General features: G+C 31.4%; 1 protein-coding gene across 6 annotated transcripts in view; it reads right to left on the minus strand.

Moving 5' to 3' along the window:
* LOC121127513 (uncharacterized) overlaps positions 1-20,564 on the minus strand; it is a 144,109-nt gene that overhangs the window by 21,958 nt on the left and 101,587 nt on the right. For 4 of the 6 annotated variants that reach the window (XM_071893963.1, XM_040722905.2, XM_071893966.1 and 1 more), the window contains 2 exons: positions 3,834-3,929; positions 2,708-2,747 (listed from right to left, as the gene is read on the minus strand). In XM_071893963.1, coding sequence (XP_071750064.1) covers positions 2,708-2,747; positions 3,834-3,929 — 136 coding nt within the window. The remainder of the gene's footprint in view (positions 1-2,707; positions 2,748-3,833; positions 3,930-20,564) is intronic. The other 2 variants (XM_071893965.1, XM_071893964.1) reach the window with 1 other exon arrangement.

Below are 20,564 nucleotides of genomic sequence, written 5' to 3' on the forward strand. Positions count from 1 at the left end.
TTACGAAGAGGGGAATATTTCGGATCAAGGAAAGCTATCATACGGACAATTTGTATAGGGAAAGTTTGTACTGAGATTACTCGCATTGGAAAAATTCGTATAAGATAAAGCTCGCCCGGCGGAAGACTCGCCTTCTTGTATTTAATATAAATAGTAATCTCACTTACGTATTGACTAATTTGTTTGAACCAGAGACAAGTAATATAAATAAATAAGAGGAAGGCTAGATAACTTCCTTGAATAAATATATGATTAAAGAAAAATAAACAAACAGGACAATAATTCGATTGAAAAAAGTGCTATTCATTTAATTATCATTAAAGGTGGTTGGATTCGAATATTTGTCTTGTTTGTTTACTTTTCTTTACTCATATATGTATTAATATTACTTATTTTATTTCTGGTTCGAGCACATTGATCATTAGTGCACATAAGTGAGATCATTATTTATATTAAATGAAAGAAGTAAAGTCTTTCCCCTAGCGAGCTTTATCCTATACGAATTATCCCCGCGTGACTAATCCCAGTACAAACTTTCACTATACAAATTTTCCGTATGCGAGCTCTCCTAACACCAAATATTTCTGAGTATTTTCCTTATTTCGCATGATTAATTGACTCAAAAGAGAGAGAGAAAAACACTTTCAGACTTTCATTTCTTTGACAGTGGGTTAATTAATGAGTTTGAACTCCATATTTTTAATATATTGACCAACTACTTTAAGTACAATTAGAATCGACCATGGTAGTACTCAAGATCTTTAGAGGGATAGAGACATAACTTTAAGGCACTTAATTTAATGTGATTCTTCAAATCATTTTTGAAAAATACAGTTAAGTTTATACATCACTAAACCTCTTACTTTGACAGGGGAGAAAATGTTGTACATCTTTTGATTTGTAAATTACAATACAATTTAGTACGTAGGAGACCTTTTGAATCCCAATAGAACTGCCGAAAAGGGAGTAAAATATGTCTTAAGTGGCTTATTTCTTTATATCAAAATATCCCTTATTACATATATGTCATTACTACAACCTCTATAACTTTTTGAAGGACTTTCTGAGAAAATAATTTTGCAAATAGGAGCAAATATTAAAAAATGACATGCGGGAAATACCAAACAATATCAATGATATAAATTAATAATTCATCAACATATTTGAGCTGAGTAACTTTGATATGACAGAAATGCACATCAAAGACCGACATTAGCTGTCAATGAAATTCACAATGAATAATTTTACCATAAATCATAATATTATCTATGTGAAAATTTAAACATATGTTTGATCAAATTCCTTTTTCGAAATAAAGAAAGGACTGATTCAATATTCATGAGATTACTTTATTCTTCGAAAAGAAAATTTTATGAAGATAAAGTCTGCATATAAAAATTAAGTATATGAGCCGTCAACAATAGAGCAAGCCAGAATATTTTTTCTCAAAATAGGGTGTGGATTACATGTGTACTACTCGACGAATATTTGTCAATTTATATCCACAAATTATTATTTGTAACCCTTTGGGTGTGCTGCAAATTGCAATTTTGATCAATTTTATGCTTGAAAACGACATATTGGGATCAATATAAATATCTTAATAGAAATTCTATACTAGATTTCTATTCCTGGGTTATCTTAAAATATCCCAGAAATTTAAATAAAGTCTTTAACTGACTGAAATACGCCTATGAAATATTGAACACTATCTATAAATGAAATAAAAAATAAATTGGAAGTGTCTCCTTTTGGGGTATCGCTTTTATAGCCTACTAATGTGGGCAATCAACACAAAAACACTCTGGAATATTTTTTTAACAATTTTGAGTAGGCTTCGAAAAACAATCCTCAATATCTATTTATTATAATTAACCATGGGGATAGACTGTAAATCAAAATTAACGTCGCCAAAAATGATGGCCACAATAAAAGCATAAAAAATAGATATGAATTATTGTTGAAAGGGGCCAAATTAGAGCAAATAACTCAACTAAAAGTCTAAACTATGGTTAAAACTCCGAGGTCCTAGAATGGGGCATGTAGGTTTGTTTTTTGTATACAAAGCGGCAAACTAAATCATCTACCTCTTTGATACTATTATTTAATATAAAAATATGGGTATATGTTACTCACACAGAGATCACTGTGTAAAATTAATTTTGAACCACAAGCTACAAGCCACAAGTCACACCCCTTTGCGGATAATATATATATATTTAGTTTGTTCGTGCGCCGTATCGACCAAAATATGGCTATGGAATATTGAACACTAATATATTATATAACAAAACACAATAGGGATTTTCAGCCTTTTCTTGTTTTTGGTTTAAGATTGTTTTATGTTGAGACACCTCTTGTATGAATAGGTATACGTTCGTAATATTAGAAAAAAATAAAGTAAATCAGAGTATTAAGTTAGTCCATTTATTTGCTTAGGGTTTCTAATAAATAAAAAAAAAAGATTCTTATTTTTCATTTATGAACTTTTTTTGAAGAAAAATATTTTCTAAATAATATATCCTTGAAAACAACACATACTTTAATACCAACACCCTCAAATACATTGAGAGAAAGCAAAGTTTAAATTGATAGTAATTGATGAAGCAAAATAATGAAAGAAGCTTAGAACAAAATATAAATGCGTCAATCAAATTGCTATAAAATATAATAGCTCTGATTTTCCGTATACCAAAACAAAACTTACCTTCTTTTGATTTGGATGTTTTCTTTTTAGATGCTTCATTCTGGAAAGAAAAGAAAAATAATAGGAACAATAATCTAGGGAAACTACAAAAAACAAATGTAATTATTCATAATCCTTATAAAATATGCAAATCACTTTAAGTCCTAAATGTGACAAATGAAGCGTGAAAATAATTATATATACAACAATGCCTAGGGAGTGGGGGCCCCAAAACTTGTGGTAGCATGACTAAATTACGAAAAACAGTATGGAATCAAAGAAAGACAACTCAAAACCAATGTTTGTGGTATGTTTGAATACTAAATTTTGTATAGAATACGTTCTACTTCACAAGCAATAAAGGCCTGGGTATGCGGATGAACAGATTTGAAGCTCTTGGCGATATATGCCGTGCCCATGGTGTAGAACGGCATGTCATTATGGCAGCTCAGATTAAATTCAAATTTGGATGAGAAGCAAGGGACTGACATTCTTCTCCTAAGACCTAATAAACTGCAAAGTCCAGGGGTTAAAGTCAAGGCTATATCGTTGCTGCATAAGTTTATGTTCTTTTGGCTGTAATTGATTTCTTGATACTATAAGCAGTCAGGATGTAGATGGCAACAGGATCTGCAGCCTTTATGGCAACAACGCCGGGGGGAGGATATTGCTTTTGTTTAGTTGTTCTTACATTTTTCCACGTAGAGACACGGGATACAAAAAAACTTGTTTATTTTTGCTTCGGTTCTGGTTTAGTTGCATAGTATACTCTCCTAATAATCGTCATTAAGTGTTACTACAAGTTTTGGGCTCTCAGTCTGTACATACATACAAGGGATTTACCTATATAGGTAATATTGAGTGAGCAGCACCCAAATACTAATTAATAATTTAAAGTGCAGTGTGATGATTCCCTGAAATATCGATTTAAAAAATGTAATACATGGACTTGTATAAAATAGTTCTAACATAAAAAGAATAGTGATTTCCCGTAAAAAAATGATTCACATACATGAAATCATTTTTCCACCATAGTAGTACGTAATGAGTAGGTAGAGTGCGCAAATCACAACTTTCCAAACAGTGTGTGTGTGTGTGTAGTGTAAGAGTAAATACATTTAACTGTGGTTTACTCAAATCTCTCTACCTTTTGTAGCCTACAGGCAGGGCAATCGTTTTCATGAGAAGGCTCTGGATGACAATTAAATGAATCTACCATTCGGGGTCCTGTTTTTCGCCATACCTAAGGAGGTTTAAGGATAGGAACAACAAACATATTTCATTTAATATCATAGTTTAATTTATTCATTATAGATAAGTAGAAAGGATTTTAATGATCAATACACATTGATTACATTCATTACTAAAAAATTAAATCTAAAAGTTATAGATCTTAAATAATTACTAGATATGTATAAAACTCATTTGTATGTGGACAACAAAACACCACCCAATAAAGGTAATTCAAATATAAGACAATCCATGTTCATTAAATATATATTAAAATTAAATTTGCAAAATTTTTAGTGATAAACTATATAAAAAGTTGATAAACTGGCAGAATTTTTACCATAGATTCTATAATGTATTTTTAATCAATAAATTTTTCCTACTACATCAATCAAAAATTCAATTTTAAATTGCATTCAATACAGTGTGGCTACCCAAATCTGCACTCTTGGTTATTAGCTCGCTTTATTCTCATTCTGGGATCGGAATCTGATAGAAGAGGTTTCGTTGCAGTACTTTTATAGTTACAGCAAAATCATGTATAATAAACACCCTTGCAATAGAAGAGTCCAAAAGACAAAGGGTGAACGATCTTGTTCAAGGCAAAGTACGATATGTTTGAGGTCTTGGGAGTGTACAAGGGGTCATGTATGACATCTTGGCCAGGTTCAAGGACCGTGGTACTAACAAGGGGAAGGAAAGAAACAAAAGAGGAATGAGGAGTTCATGAGTAGTCTGGAGCCTAGCATCAAGGAAGAACCCATGATAAGGCTTTCGGAGGAACCCATGATTAAAATTATTCAAAACCTTTGATTTCCAAAAAAAAAATCACATAGCATTTATTTGTATTTGTAGAAAAATCAATCCGTCTAATCCCATGGTTCCCACATAAGGAACCCTAAATGGGCAAACATATTTGCTACTTAATTAAATTTTTGATCGATTTGTGAATTTTAATGAGAGGAACCATTTTTTTAAAAATTTCAACTAAGATAACAAGCGTCTTGATCTGTTTATAACTTCGTTGCAAACCAACCATCAAAAAAGGAAAATATCGTTTTTCTATTAAAAATAAGCATCTTACTAAGGTACTCATACATTTTCAAAATGCCGTCGAAAAGAAAACACATACAGTGTGACATATATTAATTGTCGTTGTTTTAAACGTACATCTATAAATAGTCCTAGAATGCCGATCATAACAAGGAGTTTATCAGGCTATCACTTATTCTAGTTGGAGTAAAAAAGTCAATACGAACAGAAAAAAAGACAAAGTATAGTTGATTTCATCGTAGCATAACGGTCAAATAGAAAGGAGTAAATATTGGTACCCTCTGGCTTTTCCAAAAACGCATGTAAGTTAGGGAGAAGCAAAAATAGGTTGTAAGCCATTTGAGAGGGACTGCTAAATTTCGTATGGATGGTAAATATCAGACAAAGTATTTTGTTCAAATCATTGATTTTGAGGGCTTTGGGGGAAAAAAGGATGACCACCATTTAACCGTTGCGCTAGCATCAAATCCATTGTCTTTGAAAAGGACATAATAACAAAGGTTTGATATTTGGGATGTAAATGAATAGAGGGGATCTATATCAAACTTTGGCGAAACCCACTTTGAATAATGTGATTTTAAAGGTAGAAGGTAATTCATTTTCTCCCCTCCCCCAAAAAAAAAACAACAACAACATATAATAGGGAGCTGATATTAACAAGGGTCTTAATTCAGGTGTACCATATGTGTCACTCCTGCCTTTTCCTCACTCTCCTTTCTTTCTTTTTTTTCATTAGAAACTACTCAATTCTAGGCATAGACTACCTTGCATGCCTTACTCATTTTAATCTAAATGTAGTCAAATGAACTCAGATGCATTAGTCTTTAGAGTACTACCTGGATGTCCTTTACATACACGCGCTCTTTGGTAAACTTCATCTAAAGTCAAATTCAATATTTTTACCTGTAGTTCCTTTTTCATTTCGTTTTTATTGTAAGTGCTCATTCTTAAAAATGAGTTGTCATCTGAGACACAAATAAACACCCTTATACCAAGTATCAACCAGTGATGGACAAGTTAGCCATATCTTTTTCAGTAGTTAAGTTAAATTTAATTAACTTAAGAGTAATTTAAGTTAAATTAACTTACCCAACCTTGGTTAAGTTAAAGTTAATTTCGATATTAAAAAATAACCATTTAAGAGAAAGTCAATTCAGAAATTTATGAAGGCTATATAATAAAAGGCTATTCTGTTAGTCTGTCTGGCTGGGATTTTCTCCACTTCCAATTGAACGACCAAGGAAAAAACCAGATTCAAACTCCAAACGACTTTTGTTTCGAAGCAAACAACAATGATATGATAACTACTGGAGGAGGTAAAAAAACTATAAAATATTAATTAGTTAAGTTTATACACCGATTCAAGGTTTAGATTAGTTTTATTTTTAATCCTTTTGCTACAAACCAAGCACACATATTTCCAAAAACATCCTTTTGGAGAGCTTATAAGGAACGAAAGAGAAAAAGAAAAACAACAAAATATTTATTATTTTAAATAATATATATATTTTATACCACAATATCTTATTTAATTTCAAAAATAATATTTTTTCAAAAAATGAAGAATTCAAACAGTTCCTTTTTTGCAAAAAATCCACCCAACAATACTAAATACTACTTTTACAGGAGCCGAGGATGAAATCATAATATGATATTCTGTAAACATTTATTCAACTATAGATCTAATGATGAAGTTTTAGTAAAGAAGTGGTTTATATATTTAAGGAATTCAAGGTGAGCTAAATTGAAGTCAATATAATCAGTTTCGAATTCACACATGTTCTGGATGACTCTGTGGAGGTGATATATCATTCAGAATATTTGGAGGTAGAATTTGGCACATAATTTAAGCTGTTTTCAGAGCAAGCATTTTCACTCCTTATTTCTTTTTAGGCTTCATCAACCATCGTAGTTTAAATTCAGGGACGGTAAAAGATGCTATGATTGAATTAAATACGACTGTATTACACGTGTTCAACTGAAAATAAATCTCGACATCGTTGTTGGAGTTCGAGCAGTTGTGCTAGAACACGTTATCAATCAAGACTTCAACAGCTCTTGAAGTTGATGTTTTGTCGCGAGTAGATTTAGTAGCAGCTGTCCTAACATGGTGTTTTCCTGACCCTAAAGAAAATCAAGTCCCACTCCCACTGGGGACATGACTGACAACAACTCTCCAGGAAACTTTATTTCTCCTCTTTGTGAGAAGAGAGGGTTTACAGCCTGGAAAAAGTCGTCGAAAAGATATTTTTGAGTTAGAAGATCCAAATAAGAATCATAAAATGAATTCCACCTTTTGAGCAAGGTCTTTTTTATTTTTTATATAACTTGGGTCATATTTTCATTCAAAGAAAGGGATCGGCATTCATTTCATAGTTTAGTTTTGTGGAATAAAAGACGTTCAAGGAAGTCTTTTCGGATTTTCGGTTTAACTTAATCAAGTTAAGTTAAAGCTAAGATTTTAAAATTTAAAAAAGTAACTAGTTAAGTTTTTAAAATATTTAAATAACAGTGTTTAAATAATGAACTAGTTAATTTACTTATCCAAGTTATTTTAAGTTACATTCACTGGCCAAATTCTGGTATCAACACTATTATTTATGTAGTAAATATCTAAATATTATAGATAAAAATTAGTATTATTTGGCAAGAAATAGCTCAAAAATACATTATTTACATCTGCAGGTATGTATATTGTATACAAATAAATAATGTAAGCATTCACAATTGATATTTATTTCTGGAATTATATATGATGTATATTGTTATTGGGAACATATATTAGATAGGTTGCCTCTTTTTTATTTGGTGTTTCATCGATAAAATCCTCCTCAGAAAGTCGATAATTCATTTTGCACTGTTAAGTGCAAAATCTTTCTGTGCTTCAAAGAATAGTGTAACAATTGGCGGGCAAGATATGAGGGTAATAATTATATTTACTCTGCGAGATATGTCACTTATTTAAAAAAAAATATCCCAAACATGGTAGGTAACTCCTGGGCCTAAGTGATTACGTATCTTATATCCGATTCCATTCTATATTATTCTACGTTAAAGAAATCGTCCGGGAGTATTCGATTTATTTTATAGAGAGATTAACACCATCAATTGACGAGTATTACACCAGTGTTTCATTATTTACCTTTTAATTAATTAATTGATTTTGGATACTTTTATCGTTGTTAGGTATTGGTTAGTATGTTTAATTTTACACAACAATGTTTATGTATGTTTTTATTAACACAATTATTCCTAACATTATTTATTTATATGTACATAAATCAGCAATATAAATAAAGAGCTTTAAAAAATATGAATCACTAGTGAAACCAAAACCAAAAATATTACGTGTAGTATTTTATGTTATTATGTGTTATTGTTATTTAAATATCTACAGCTTGATGCATATCACAAAGTCGAATCGTTCTATTGCTGGGTATTGCAATAAGTTGCACTCGAGAAGGATAAAAACCCACTATCTGTGATACCCTCTGAGAGATCCTTCATACTAGCAGGCTTAACATCTACTATATAAAAGGACTAACACGTAATTTCCATTTGCATAATATTAACTCTCATATCGTCTCCTGATAAATGTGTTTCATCATCTTTTTTAAAAGATATTGAATTAATGTGCTATATTTGAGCGTAGGGAAAACTTCAACGAGGAGATGCCTCCAGCATTCACACAACTCACTTACAGACGGGAACCATTTGAGTATAAATTGTGTATAAAAGGAACAAGGTTGGTAATAGTAATGGAAAAGTATTTTATTTCATTCCTTTTCCATTAAATTATATATATATATTTTTAAAGGCATCAAAAATTTATGGAGAAACGTAAAGAATATAAACTTTGAAATACTGAAAGTTTCTTCCGTATTTAACCCTTTCCTTCCTAAGTTATATAAATTTCCTATGGATTAAAGACGTCCACTTATCGTATAAACTATTATTAATAGAACATTTGTAATAGTGTTGTGTTTCGGTCTAATTTGGTCTGTATAGGTCACAAAAAAAGGTCTGGATACATAATACATAAAAATATGGACTAGAAGGCTCTCATATAAAATTTGTTCTAGAGCAATTCGATAGATGAACTGTTGATGACGTCACTTGTGTTTCAAAGTGGTCAAAACACGAACCTACAACATCATAAAGTTAAATGTGTTACATGAATCATGTGTACAAAAAACTATAAATCAGGAGTGGGAAGAAAATCAGACCATAGATAGAGACCACCGTACTAATTATGTCTGGACCGGTCAAATTTGAAATTCACTTTTTCAATGGATTATTGATAACGTCAGCTGTGTTTCAAAAGGGAGAACATCCATCTTCAAAAACGTCATAAGGAGTTAAATGTCTTGCATAAATCAAGAGTAAGGAAAAAATAGGTCCACAATTTGAAAATTATTAAATTTCAGTCATGGCTAAGATCGCAGGGCCATCGGAATATTGATGCAAATTGGTTTATAAAAATCCCTTTATACCAAATTGGATCCACAACTTCGGGTTTGAACTGAGTCTCAACACTACTATGTATCAATTATTTTTAGAGAGAGGGAGACGAAATTGAGTGGGCTTTTAGAATATAGTTCCTCAATCATCATTTCAATGCATTTATGTATATTAAAAAACTTTTTCTTTGTTTTAATTTCATTTATATACATACATGCTTGATATATGTGTATTTCACCCCCCTATGCCTGTTTTTGTATCCTCTCTTTCTTTTTATGAGTCTCTTGAGACACATTCTTAATCCTATGTAGGTATTTGTATATATATATTGAACCAAACATCTGAGGAAAAAAGAGGACTTCTATTAATAAATTATAGCGCAAAAGATAGGGAATATCCATCTATATATATGTATGTATATAGATAAAGAGAGAAACATAATAACACTAACAATAAATACGTGTTCCCATAAGGGAGAAACACACCATAAACTCTAAGACGAGACTCTATCTTAAGGTGGTATATGAATGTAACTTGAACTCATTATGAGTGTCTTACTTTATCCATCATGATATGAAGGATGATATGAAGGATACATATCTACGATACTGGGTGGGGATTTTAAATCCAGAACAAGTTTAGACTTTAATATCATGGCAAACCTGAGATGTACGTTGATGAAGTGTGATCATTAGATTTAGCTCACAAACTGTATAAGAAAACATACAAATCCTTAACATGTTCACGGAATACGAACGCCGTGCGACCATTACTGTGTACTTCCATACCAAATGCATCTCAACGAGATTATTGAGTTTAGGAAGCTGAACAGATCAACTGCTTATAATGTTGACAATACTTTCTAGGAGTTTCGTGATGAAACTCCTGTGTATTTTGGGGTTAAATCGAAAATATATATCGTAACTAGTAACAATTTGAAGAATGCTTCGTTGGATATTTTGCTATTTAACAATGCTTAGCTGTCATGGCACTTCGTTACATCAGCCACAATCAGCTGTGGTGAGGAAGGAGGGGGAAGAAGGAAGTTAACAAGGACATTGACTATAATTACACTGATGTGGATCCTCAATTATACTCAAGGCTTACAATTATAACTCTCTGCAACAAATCCTCAACCCACATTTTACATTACTACTGCAAGGAAGACTCATGATCGTTTGTGAGAAGAAAAAACGCACTCCAGACTTCCTGAATGTAAAAGGCCAAGGAAATGTGGTTTTCTAACATACAGAATCTGAACACTTTGTGTTGGTGTATTGGAGAGAGAGTCCAATAAACGTGTACATAACACTTTTGACTCCTTGCAAGCTTCCATTCTCGAGGCAATGGAGAGCATGGAGAAGGTGTTCCTCAACAATACTTGTGTTAGATTCAGGGCCAGATTAGAGGCTATGCTTGAAGCTGAAGGTATTGTCTACCACAAATATATTTTAATTTTTTAACTTATTCGCATAAATATTATTAAAGATTAATTTTTTATACGTGCCGATATTCAACTTATTTGGTATAAAAGATTTAATGGGATGGGATATCTCTCTTCCGACTTTTTACAAATTTGATGAAAGGGGTGATCATCAGGGCGGCGTTTGTAGTTTTCATCATGGGGGAGGGGGGGTCTGACTTATCAACACTATAATATAATTATTTATAAAAATAGACTTATTATATGTAATATTTATGTTGTGACTAGTATATGTTAAGTAAATAGGGAAATGGACCAAACTTCAGAGGGTTTCTTACAGGAGCGTTATCTCTGCTGATACTAAAAATTTTAATATTTTTGGACTCAAATAGACTATCTAACTTTTTTGGAGAGTGCCTCAACAAAATTGGAATTAATGTTCCCTCTTTAGAATATATACTATTTTTTCTGCCGTGTGGTTGTTCAACAAAATGTTCCAGCACGATTATTATTATTTTGTATTGTAATAAATAATACATTTTATTCTTGACGAAATATTATGTAGATGAGACGAATTAAAATATTGCTGACGGAATTAACACTGCATCAAATATGAAAAAAATGAGATTTCTCAAGTTATTAACATATTATATAAGTATGCAGCATTTTTTAATCAAATACTAAGATGGTACGATAAAAACATTTGGTGACTCTTCAAAGAATTTTTATAATATTCATATATAGATCTGAATGGACAAAGAATGACTTGATACTAATTTAACAATTAATTTAAAAAATTAAATTGGTTACAGAAAATACATTTAAAAGCTATCATGAAGTTTCATTAGGCCATCTATAAACAGATGTGACGAGGAGTAGAAGGAAATAACTAAGGACATCGACCAAAAATTAATCCGATGTTGATCCTCAATTATACTTTGAGTCCAATAAAAATAAGAAAAAGAAAACATGTGACGTCACCCCTCCCTTCTGACTCTGAAAAAATGGAACAAAGATTAAAGAATAGAGTAAGGAACAACAACTCTTAATAATTTATTTCGTAAGTGATCAGTTTATATCGGTGGTAAATACTTGAATTTCGAACAAATAATTAAAAACTTCATTATTTACCCTTTAAAAGAAAAAAAAATATAGACTTAATAATTTCCCTTTTTCTTTGAAATAAATTATTGGTACACTGAAAATGGATACATTCGATTTGAAGACATTATTCCTACTGGAACTTCAATAGTTTGTCGGCCAGATATTGATGGAGAAAATAATCTAAATTTGGTAATTTTCTAGTCTCAAATATTAACCACTTAATAGCCTTAAATTTATTTAGGATGATAATTCAGCTACTGAAATTTTGGAAACTACATTAAGCTCTGAAGAGAATTTGAACGAGTCAACGGATGTTTTGACTAATTTTTCTAATAGACTTGTTCCTAGAACTTCTTTTGTATTAGAGCATTTTATAAAACAAGGAAAAATTTCGTGTATTGTTTGCAAAAAAAGTTATGGCAGTAACAGCTCTACTACGTCACTACATTGAGATCTAGATACACATGGATTGAGCGTGAAAAAAAATAAACAACTAAAAAAAGAGATTTTTAAAGAATCCTCTAAACAACCTTAGACAAAACATTATTTATAAAAAATTATTGAAAATGCTAGTGAAAAGGTATTTGCCTCTTTCATTTACTAAAGAACCATCTGCAAGGGACTTCATTCCTACCCTTGAAAGAAAATACATCGTTTTGTTGAGAAACATTTGACGGAAAAGTTTTTATTTGAAGAATACAGAGTAATCAAGAGGAAGTCCATCAAAGAAATATCAAAAGTTAATAATTTGGTTAATAACTTAATATATTGTTCAATATTGCAAACTCCTTATGTATAACTACTTTATTGTATGTCAAGCCACATATTCGACTGTTGTACATATATCAATGGGGAAGGTTTTTGTCAGTAACTTGTCACTACTTGAAGGACAACACCTTCACAGCAAAATTTCTAGCATGCAGCAAAATAGAAGAACGTCATACCAGCGAGAACTTGGCTGTACTTTCGGAGTTCTCGTGTAGAGAGAAATTAATATCTATTACAACGGATAATACAGCAAATATGTTGAGGATATCTAAGATTTTATCGATCAACGATGTTACGTGTGCGGCCCACACATTAAATCTTTAAATCTGGTTGTTCGAAGGAGGAACTTGCAATTCTAAAAAAAGGACCCTTTAAATTTGTAAATGGACATAGAGACAAGGTGAATTTCTTTGTATATAATGATTGAGAGATTCATCGTATTGAAAGAACCCCTGGATACATTTTTGTTGGAAAAAACTCTTCCTTTAATTTCACAAGAAGATTGGTTCAAAAGTTAGATCATTACCCAACGCCACCGCTTCCCTGAGCATCGAGGACCCCTTTCAATATCCTATAATATACTCCAGCACATAAGCTGTGCAAGTGAACCGGTGGTCAAAAAAGTGTGTCATTAACCACAGCTTCCCTGAGAATATAGGACCCCTACTAATAATCTATAATTGACCTCGACCAATGTGTGGTGCAAGTGAACTTGTGAATGGAAATCCCTATCACTCACAATCTCAGAAATCATATAAGAGAGCAAATAGGGGCATTCAAGACAACCTTATGATGTGGCCACGTGCCAACAAGATTAATAAATTGGGTGATGGACAATGTTTTGTTGAGTATGCCAAAAATATCTGCTTTCACTCTGGTATTGTGCGAACTTAATTCCAGGCAATATCTATCCGATAAAAGTTGGACTCGAGGGCTTAGATTTGTGCAACCTCCAAACAAATAAGTTCATCTACAAAAAAATATGACACCTCTGTAGTAGCAAATACTGCAAAAGTAGCTTATTTGGTGAATGTGTTTATGTTCAGGATAAATTAATTAAAAATATAGGCATATTGTAATATAAGATATGTTCAGAAAGATGATTTTTTGAAATGATTACATTTGATGTTGAAGTATATTTAAATAAGCTTTTGTTTATCTCTATTTTGAAGAAAACAAATAAAATTAATATATAAAATATAAACTGTTTTGTTCAAATATTATTAAATAGAATCAACAATTCTAATGTAAATTTTATTAGATCTTACTTTTGCTGTAGTTATCCTGATATACCCACATTTTATCCAGTTCATTCAAATTACTCATCTTCTTGGCCTAGATTTTAGTATTAAAAAACACCTGAACCTCCGGACGCACAGGAGCCGCTTGACGGTCATAAACCACCACCAAAGTTACACATACCTATACAGAGCCCACTACATAAGTATCCCTTGGTTTGTGTGAATAATAAAGGTTCCTGATGCTTAATGAAGGGGTAGCAGTGGTTAATGAACTACCTTTTTGGGCCAGTGGTTTACATGCACGCCCCATGAGCTGGGGTCTATTATAGAACATTAAAAGGGGTCCTTAATGCTAAGGAAAGCGGTAAGTAATGATCCACCTTTTTGGGCCAGTGGTTTAATCACACAACCCGTGGGACAAGGTTATCATAGGATATAAAAAGGGGTCCTTGATACCAGGTCTGCAGAGTCAGTAAATAAAATGTCCGACTTGGATTCCAACTCCAAATCCAACCTACATTATTATTTTTTGATAATAATTTTTATAGCCAATATAAGTACTATTGAGTGATCGAGTATTTTAAATTTTAATATATATACTTTAAATATAGATTTAATTTATAAATATAGGTAGTTATTAGTATTATGTTGTAAATAATTGTAGCAAGTATAAGGAACATATTTGGAATATAAGATATTTAACTAGATGAACAAGAAATGAAATGTATAAAAATCTATTTATTACCAATGCATACATTTATAAGTTTTGGATAATACATAATAAACACAACATCTCACTGCAATGTCAAACTTTTCTCTGATAACTTTAATTGTCTAATTAATGAACTCACACGGCTAGTGGCTATGTAAATAATAATTTAGGCTTGAGAAGTGTTTGGGAATGGTGATTGTTTGGACTATAAAGCACTTTGGATATTTGTTAAGTAAATTTATAAATTAGTTAACTTAAAAAGTTTTATCAATTAGTTAACTTAATAAGTTTTATAAATTAGTTAACTGAATAAGTTTTATAAATTAATAGTACTTAATATGTATAATATATAACCATTAAGAAAATAACTATACGAATGTTCAATATAAGCCTTTGATTATAAATAAGTTTTGTTTACATAAATTATAATAATTTTTGAAGCCGGAGTGGGTACAAATTTTCCGACTCCTGACTCTGACTACCAAAAATTTCACTGACTTCTACTCCACATCCCTGCTTGATACTCAGGAGAGCAGCGGCTATAGGTTTTGTTCCCTCTTGTCGATAAGCAGTTCACTTGCATAACCCATAGGCCGGGGTGTATTATAATATATTAAAAGGTGTCCTTGATACTCAGGATAGTGGTTGCTATAAGTTTTGATTCCTTTAGGGTCCAGATGTCTACCTGCACAACCTGTTGGCCGAGGTATATTTTGCAAAATAAAATTGCTTGCCTTGAAATTGTATCATAATGAAATCCTTAATGATCAAATAGTTTACCAATGAACTGTTTAATAATCAAATTACCCACATTCATTTCACCTAACAATGTAAATCAAGTTAAAATTACCATTAACCACTCAATTGAAAATTTTAGAGATTGTCCGGTAATTTTGCAAAATGCCAGATTTTCCACATTGCCCGTAAAATATATATTTATGAAAAAATATTTACTCAGTGAGTTGCATATTTTACACATATCCTATCCCTGGTTCTTATATTAATATAATTTGTATAGATTTAATTTATATATATAGCCCATTAGATGAGGAATTTGTAGTTAATTCAGCGGTGTTATTTTGAGAATAATAAAAAATATCAAAAGTAAAGATTAAAAGTTATAGTTTTTTTTCTGTTCTTTGGAGTGTAACAAACAATCCATAAATTAATACATCATATGTATGTATGCTCATAATATTTTGAGTCATCTGTTATTTATCCAACTTGCTCTATTAATCATTGCCAAAATCGATACACGGCATATTACATAAAACTGTAAGCATATGTACTGTACATGCACTTTGATCAAAATGAAATCGATATTGTCTTATTCAATGTTCATTCGATTCTCAAATGTTCTTTTGTATTATGTTGGTACACATGTCCACAACATATATTGATAATATCAGCCATTTTGCATTGTTAGTTTGTTTCTGGTATCAGGATAACAACCAATGAATGGCTGATTAGCTGATTAAAAATACTTCAATTAGAAACATATAAGAAATGGAATGATATTGTTAAAATAGTAGAAAATTATGAAAAAACATGATCGCTTCATGCACGTGTAAGACAGAGACGGCTTCTAATGTATCCATTGACTGGAGTAGATACTCTTTGACGCTTGATACTAGCCAATCCCATGTTCCTATTCCTGGCAGTACTATTTAGGGATCACACACTCCAAAAGTTTTAAAACAAGATCCAATTTCGAGCAAAAGTAAAACAAATACAATGAGGTCTTGATATTTTCTTTAAAGAAGGATAACAGGCATGACTTAATATTCTGTTCCCACTTATTAGTAAAAAGAGACCCGTCAGTATCTCAGCAATCAAAAAAATTGTTTTCTATATATATAGCATTTTTATTGACCTTATAAATTACATAACAATTGAAGGAGACACTATTTTAGGGGTTCATTATTGATATTTTACTGTATAGATGGACAAATGTCTCATTCGTTTTCATGAAATTTTTATTTGTGAATAAAAAAAAAGAAAAAAGACGTTGATTACTACTTGATGCAAATAATAAACACGGATATTCAAATTAAATCAAAGTGACATATACTAAAAATGGCTAAACTTCTAGAATTTATTCTTATTGATTGATTAAGGACGAGAAAAGTAGGATAGATAGAGGAAATACTTATTTTTATCATTTTAATAGTCAATTTTGATCTACCCTAAAGAATTAAGATTCTGTAATGATGTAATAACATATATTTGCTACATTTTAATCATATATTCTTTATTAATAAAAACAAAGCTGCACTCCTGGGTATTATAATAGCATCTTGTTTCCTTCAATCTAAAAAGATATTTTATAAAGGGAACTAGGGTATTTTATTATGTGAGCACGATGTATAATTTGAGTATTCAGTGAAACATTTGATCTTCTACAAAAACTCTTGCTAATAGTCAAGAAAAAGTCTTTAAAAAGTAATATTGATTCAATTTGAGAGCCATCGAAGGAGTAAAAATTAATTTATGTATCAAGAAATCACAATGCATTCTATATAGTGCTCCCTGATGTGTATACCATATGAATACAGTATTAAAAAAGAATAGGGATCAATGATCAATGAATCCATTGTAGAATGGGGATACTAAAAAACAAACGAAAAACCAACATGGTAACCCTGAAAATTTGAAGAAAGTTTAGGAGAAGATAAAGAATAATGCCACCGAAGTTTCATTAGAACAGACACAATCAGGGGACCAGGGAGGAAGGAGAAAAGGATATAAACAAGTACATTTGATAGAATTTATCCCATGTCGATCCCCAATTCTACTCTGAATCCGGGAAAGACTTGCATTTATAATTCCGTAACAAATCCTAAGGGTTACGCTCCGTCTTTCATGAGCACACACGAATGTTCAATCAGATTTTGAATATATTTAGGAAAGAATGTTCACTACTCAGGAATTAAAAAATAATGACAACTCCCAGGGAACAAAAAATCATTCTTTCCCCAAAAAACCCGAGGCAGCTAAAAAATACAACAGATTTTCAATACTGATCCCTGAGTTAAATCTCGCAGGCGTTTATTTTACAGTAAGCTGAAGTACTCCCTGGCTCATTTGTTCATAATAGTTTTCTTTTCTAAAGGTGTTATTATTATTATTATTTAAGGAGAGAATGTCTAAGTATTGAGTGAGTAGCTGCGTGTGAGTGTGCTCATAAAGAAAAGGAGAGTGACACCAATGATTTGTTGGTTAAATATTTTCTATATCATTATAATTAAAATTTGTATGTCGTCGATGCCAAATAACTAGGAGCAATCCCGGTTACTACCGCTAGTTTATAATAAAACAAGACAACTGTGCGATAAAAAAATTCAAACAGTAAGTGGGTTGTGGGTCCCATTTTGCCATCCAATAGTTCACTATTTCCCATAATATTAATGAAAAAAGGGTTTCATTGCTATGAACATGTTCGTTTAGATCCTAAAATGGACGACTTCAAAATTGTGACGTTACCGGAAGACACTCTATAAGTAACTATGAAGTAGCAGTATATATTCTCAAATCTAACCCCACTTTAAGTGTACCAACATAAATACTACATTATTTGATATAAAAAATAGATAATCCTCCTTTTCTTTGGCTATAAAAAAATTCTAACAAACAAAGGATGAAATTTAAGTTCCTCATCAAGAATTAAAAAAAAATATTTACACTGGAAAATATTATCATGATAATAGATATCATACAAGCAGGTATATTTTGACAAAAGAAAAGGAGATTTAAAAAAAACCTATTCACTCGAATTAAAAGTTGAAAGCTCAAAAAGAATGATAAAAGAGGAATGAAATAAATTTTTAATAAGGGCCAAGAGAATGCAAAAGAGGAAAGAATTAAAAAAATGAGGGCTCTCCATATTTTTTAATGACATATATGTATATATTCATCCATATGTATAACATTAAGGTCAAGCATCTTTTTATCTCTATTGTTTTTCAAAAAGTGGAGGAGGGAAAAGGGTCCATTAACCTCTCCCCTGTTTCGGAGCATATGTGTAAGGGTATGTGCCCAGTACAACACCAGGGTTTTATCAGGTCTATTACAAGAATCTAACCTCCGTAGACCAATTTGATGAGATGATTTCAAAATATTCCGATGTAATATATATAAAAATATATATTTCGATCCTGTTTCGTTTGCCAACGGATTCATATCCTTTGGATAACAACATACTTTATAAATTCAAAGCTAAATATTTATCATGACAAGATCCTTCATTGGGCTCTGTAATCTGACTGGTCTTTTTGGAGTTCTAATAATTTAATACATTTTGCTTTTTTCATCTTATTTCGACCTTTGATGGTTAATGCTTTACTTGATTGAATAGGCTGTCTCCTGAGAGACAAATTTATTTGAATAAAAAATATTTGGTTGATAAAGTAGTGCTATGTCGGTCCTTATTTAAGATCGAAGATCCAATCTCACTTGTCATTTTTTAACGAACGATAAATTGATCCCCCGTGATGTCATATAGGGTTTTTTCTTTCTTTAAATTATTCTGTTATATAATGGAATAATTTATCGAAGCTCATTTATCTTATTACTGATCTCAAGGACTTGATCCTAAGACTCGACTGACCCGAATAAATTAGGACAAGCATAACCCTAATTATAAAATACAGATTCATCAATTTGATCCTACATTTGTAGTGTACTAGTGTTAGCAAGATAATTCCATAGAGGATCAATCTTTCACAGATTTTTTTTTTTTTTTACCAGGGAGACAAACTTATATATATTAATGTCGCACTATTATTAAAGAGTACACAATTTATAACATTCCTTCAGTCATCTAAAGTTGAGTAATCTGTGTATTAAGCATTATTCACTGACCTCAAAATTGAACAACAATGTATTGTCATCTCAGAGTAAATAAGGAAATTTTTCCTCAAAAAATCATCCAGAATAAGAATACTTTTGTCACCATAGCTCTTCCATTTTCTTCAAAATCGCAGCAAAGTTAGCTTTCATGATAATGAAATGATTCGAACGAATCCCAGCAGTTCACGAGATATCCTTTTTTTTTTTTTTTTTTTTTAATCAACCGTGTCGATAATCCTGTTGAAAATTGCGACATATAAAATAACCACCCTTTTGGTCATAAAATCTGTTCTAGAGGTACAGTAAACCTGAAATTTTGAAAAAGGAATTAAGGAAACCTAGTTGACAGGAGGAATTCAAAAATATCATTTATTACGCGTAAAAACTTTCCATTTTTCAGATATAAAACAAATTCTTTCTTTTTTAAGTTTCATCCACATTTCATCGAAAAAATTAATGTTGTAATAAATATCTGACCAAACCTATGGCTGACATCCATTCCTAAGTCTCTAAAATTAATTCTCCCAAAATAAATATTTTGGGAAACAATTCCTTCATACAAAATTAATACCTTCAATTTGGTGCAAAATGCGTAAATTTTGCCCTGGATGATTTGATGTGGATTTACCCCTACACTGATACATTTAAGTGACTGGATATTTTGTCGATTTTCCAAATGCAAACATGAGGGAAGCAACAAATGTCAAAAACTGGTCTACATACTTTATACATGGTCCCTAAGTACATACATACAACTAGTAATAAAAATCATGAGCATTTTGAGCGTGTTAAAATAAAGACACCGAAAATGAACGTTGTCATCTTGATGTTTGGGAGAATTAGCTTTCATGACGTTTCATTAGATCAGCTACGTCAAGCAGGATAAGAAAATATATTCTGCAACTTGTCAACTCAAAAACAGCCGGGCTAAAAGACGCTAAGGACTGTTGTAACGAAAGTACAGTAGCATCGCAGATAACGAGACACTTGGTATGAGGGTTTTAGACACCTTAGTGCCCATTTGGATAACAAGCATGT

Source organism: Lepeophtheirus salmonis, unplaced genomic scaffold (assembly GCF_016086655.4).
Source record: "Lepeophtheirus salmonis unplaced genomic scaffold, UVic_Lsal_1.4 unplaced_contig_75_pilon, whole genome shotgun sequence".
Taxonomy (NCBI): Eukaryota; Metazoa; Arthropoda; class Copepoda; order Siphonostomatoida; family Caligidae; genus Lepeophtheirus; species Lepeophtheirus salmonis.